The sequence below is a fragment of the Setaria viridis genome, chromosome 4, assembly GCF_005286985.2.
Source record: "Setaria viridis chromosome 4, Setaria_viridis_v4.0, whole genome shotgun sequence".
In the NCBI taxonomy this organism is placed as follows: Eukaryota; Viridiplantae; Streptophyta; class Magnoliopsida; order Poales; family Poaceae; genus Setaria; species Setaria viridis.
This window is the reverse complement of record NC_048266.2, coordinates 8,843,932-8,847,646: the sequence shown is the minus strand read 5'-3', so window position 1 is coordinate 8,847,646 and position 3,715 is coordinate 8,843,932. Positions and strand designations below refer to the sequence as shown.

The 3,715-nt window shown below is 53.6% G+C and overlaps 1 protein-coding gene across 1 annotated transcript; it reads right to left on the bottom strand.

The window, feature by feature from the left end:
* Positions 1-907: 907 nt before the first annotated feature.
* Positions 908-2,078, bottom strand: LOC117851574 (uncharacterized). The gene has a single exon (XM_034733406.2). It carries the CDS (start codon positions 1,992-1,994, stop codon positions 1,377-1,379), a length of 618 nt encoding a protein of 205 aa, XP_034589297.1. The 5' UTR covers positions 1,995-2,078; the 3' UTR covers positions 908-1,376.
* Between the last annotated feature and the right edge of the window lie 1,637 nt (positions 2,079-3,715).

Sequence of the window (3,715 nt, the reverse complement as noted above, 5' to 3'; positions counted from 1 at the left end):
ATCAGCATGAACTGAAGCAAGGGGACCAGATTGGTTGAATGTTAACATCAAGGAGCCGGAATATTACCCATCTCGGATTCGATTCTTCAGTTGCGTCGCTCCCTGAAACCGTCCGTCAATGATTGAGCCATGCTTGCAGACCTAATGATCTGATCTGTCCAGTGTAGATGGCAGTTGGCACGTCACCAGTTTGTTTCGTTTAGCGTCTATCATAGAGTATTAAATACAGTCTAATTACAAAACTAATTGTACATATGGAGCCTAATTCGCGAGATGAATCTATTAAGCCTAATTAGTCCATGATTTGACAATGTGGTGCTACAGTAACCATTTGCTAATGATAGATTAATTAATCTTAATAGATTCATCTCGCGAATTAGACTCATATGTGCAATTAGTTTTGTAATTAGCTCATATTAAATCCTCCTAATTAGCATCCGAACATCCAATATAACCTTACTAAAGTTTAGCGGTGAATGCGGTGATGCCGGAGCCGAAGACGGTGGCTGCCGGTCTCGCCGTCGATGCACACACCAGTTAGGTTCGTTCCCTTTGGACCAAGACTCAGCAGACAATTCCAGTTGCCTAACCGGCGGCGAGGTCGGCACTTGCCCGGCATGGAGCTGAGGTCGGTCCTGACTCCTGATCGGATCGACCATGACCAGCACGCATGTGTGCTCGAGATTGATTCCAAGGTGCGAGATCATGGGATCGTGGCAACATGGGAGATGTGATTGCACGGGCCATGTCGGCAACGGCAATGCCCAGATTCACGGTCGCAGCCTTCCTGTTTGCAAAATATCAAAACACAATATGAAATATCAGATGCAGTCGTGACGTCCCCGGTTGCAGTCTTCCCCGTTTACAAAATAGAAAATGCACCAAATTTTGCATGAAACCGGTCAAATTCAGGCATGATTCAGCGTAGATTAAAAAGGCCTTTCAGATGGAGATGGGACCTAAGAGTTTCCGTTACAGTTACAGAAGCCACCAAGATAGCAAAATTAACGCACTACTACTGACATCTTATACTATAGGAGTAGGAAGTATCTCAACATGGATGATCATAGACCATGATGCTGTGTTTGTGTCTCATCTCTTCCTCCAAGAATGAACAATTTCTATGGCTATAGTGACAATTTTGGACGACATAGAGTAGCAATCTATTTTACAAAAGTTGCAAGCAAAACAGACAAAATGAAAAAGAAATTAAACAAGAACCTCCCTATGGACACCATCCACAAGCAAAAAGCAAGAACAACCGGACGACCAAGGGGGACGAAAGCGACGGCCTCCCCTCCTCCCTTATCGCCTCCGCCGCCCCATTAGTGACGCGCAGCCACAGCCGACGGTTACGCCGGCGCGCCGCGTCGACGTCAGCCCCTCGCCGCGGCGGCAGGAGGCGGGCGCGGCGAGTGCGCCTGGTGGAGGAACAGCGGCGGCGCGTCGCGGCCGCCGAGGTCCATGGAGGACTTGGCGGAGCCCGGCGGCGGCGCGACGAAGCGCGCGGAGAAGTCGGGCGGGTAGCCCGCGTAGTCGCCGCCCCCGGGGCTGCCGCCGGCGTGGCCCTCGTCGAAGTTGAGCGCGTAGCTGAGCGGGTCGTAGTTCAGCTTCCCACCGCCGCCAACGCCGCCGGCGGCCCCGTGGCGCGGGCTGCTGCGGCGGAACCGGCGGATGAAGGTCTTCCACCGCGGGCCGGCCACCAGCTCCGACCACTCTCGCACCTTCATCAGCGCGTCCACCCCGCGCCGCCACCACCGGCGCCGGCCTGAGGACGCCGCCCCGCCCCCGCCTTCCCCGACGCGGTGCCACCACTCCTGGTCCCCCCCCTGTTCCGCGCGGCGCGTTCGTGGGGACGGGGACGGGGAGGAGGAAGCCGCCCACGGCGGCGCCCAGAAGCAGCCGCAGCAGCGGTGCCCGCGCCGGGAGAAGAAGGCGGCGTCCGCCTCGTCGAGGCCGCCCGCCAAGACGGCGCCTCCGCCGGCGGCGTCCATGGCGATTAGGCGCGGCGGCGTGGTGTGGTGGGGAGGCTGGGGCGCGGGGGTGAGAGGCGCGCGGCTTTTTATTGGGCAGGCGGTTTCCGGCGGGCACTTGCCTGTGACGGGGGCGGGCGAGATTAACATAACCGCCGGCCTCGCGATGCGCGCCCCACCGACACGCGGGGCCCGTAGGCCATCCGTGTCAGTGGGAGGCGTGGTGTTTTCCTCGGGTTCCTGCGTCTATCATGTGGGGGGCATCTCCTTGTGGGCCCCGCTTGTCAGAGTAGAGGGAGTACTGGGTTGGGTCGACGACGGCATGTCTTGGGCTCTTGGTCTTGGGGACGGCCGGACGAGCAAGAGATACCGCCATTGCCGATGGCCCGATGGGTGTCTTGTGAAAGTGAAATGGAGCTGTGGGACGGTGGTTGTGCTAAGGATATCATACCACCCTTCGACCGTTTTATCTCTTATAGATCAATCTTAGTAGCTAGTTTTGTTCCATTACTTTTTAAAATAATAAATATCTAGAGTGAAATGAACCCTAAATAAAACAACACCTATAATGCAGATTTTATTTTAGGTAATGACTTCTTTCCAACCGGTTGTAATTTTGTTCAACTGCGTGGCCACGTCGATCTGCCGTCCACGTATGATCAGAGGATGTATATTAGGTGACTACTTTTCAGAGAAGCGCATGCCAGAGTCTTCCTTGTGCGCGGGCTGTGCGTGATGCTCTGCGTCCTCTACCATTTCCTTTCTTCCCAGCAGATTCACTCTTATCTTTTCACCTCTCTCTCTCTCTCTCCTATGAGCGGCTCACGCGGCAGCCCCCGACGAGGGAGAACGGCAGCGGGCCTGTTCGCTTCAGCTTATTCAGCTAGCTTATCAACCACCAAATAATATTTTTTCTCTCACAATAAATCAACCGTTTCAGCTTTTTAGCCGGCTTATAAGCTGAAGTAAACAGGCTCAGCGGCCCTACAAGGACGCACCCAGCAGCCCCCGACGAGGGAACGGTGGACCCCGCAAGGGCGCGCGTGGCGGCACTCGACCAGGGCGCGCGCGGCGGCTCCCATCAAGGTAGCGAAGCTCGAGCCGCTGCATGGCCCCAGCGTGCGCTTGACCACGGAGCGCTCAGGCGACGTGGCGGCGCTTGCCGAGAGCTACCGTTTCTTCAACATCTACAAACACATCACTGCGACGCTGGGATGTGGTACGGATGCTGGCTGCCCCGTGCTAGTCCCCATCTTTTTTTTTTCATTTTTTCTTCCAGTCTCTTCCAGTTAGCAGCGGGGACCTTAAGCTGCGTAGGCATGTGAGATTTTCAACGATATAGAATTGTTACCTTTGTTTGTACGAACCACGTGATACGCTGGTGTTTAATTTCCATCGAGTTGGCATTGGATGGTATAGTGGATAGTTTGAGATCTATTTTAGGTTAATTAACCATGCTAACAGTCATTTACATTGTACCATACGTCCTATGGTGATACAAGGAGATGTCGTTTGAGTTTAGTGAAAGATTGTAGGATAACACCCACCATCCTTTTTTGCTCTACTTTTTAGCACAATAATGTTCATGTTAGTCATATGTTAGACTGAATCTGGTAAGCCCCTCATAGTTTCCACCTGTCAAAGTTGGTGAATAATGGAGATTGCAACCCAAAGAATGAAAATAAACTTTTACTGTCTTTCTCTTTGCTGCATGGACTCGAGCTGACAAGCAAAAGTACGCT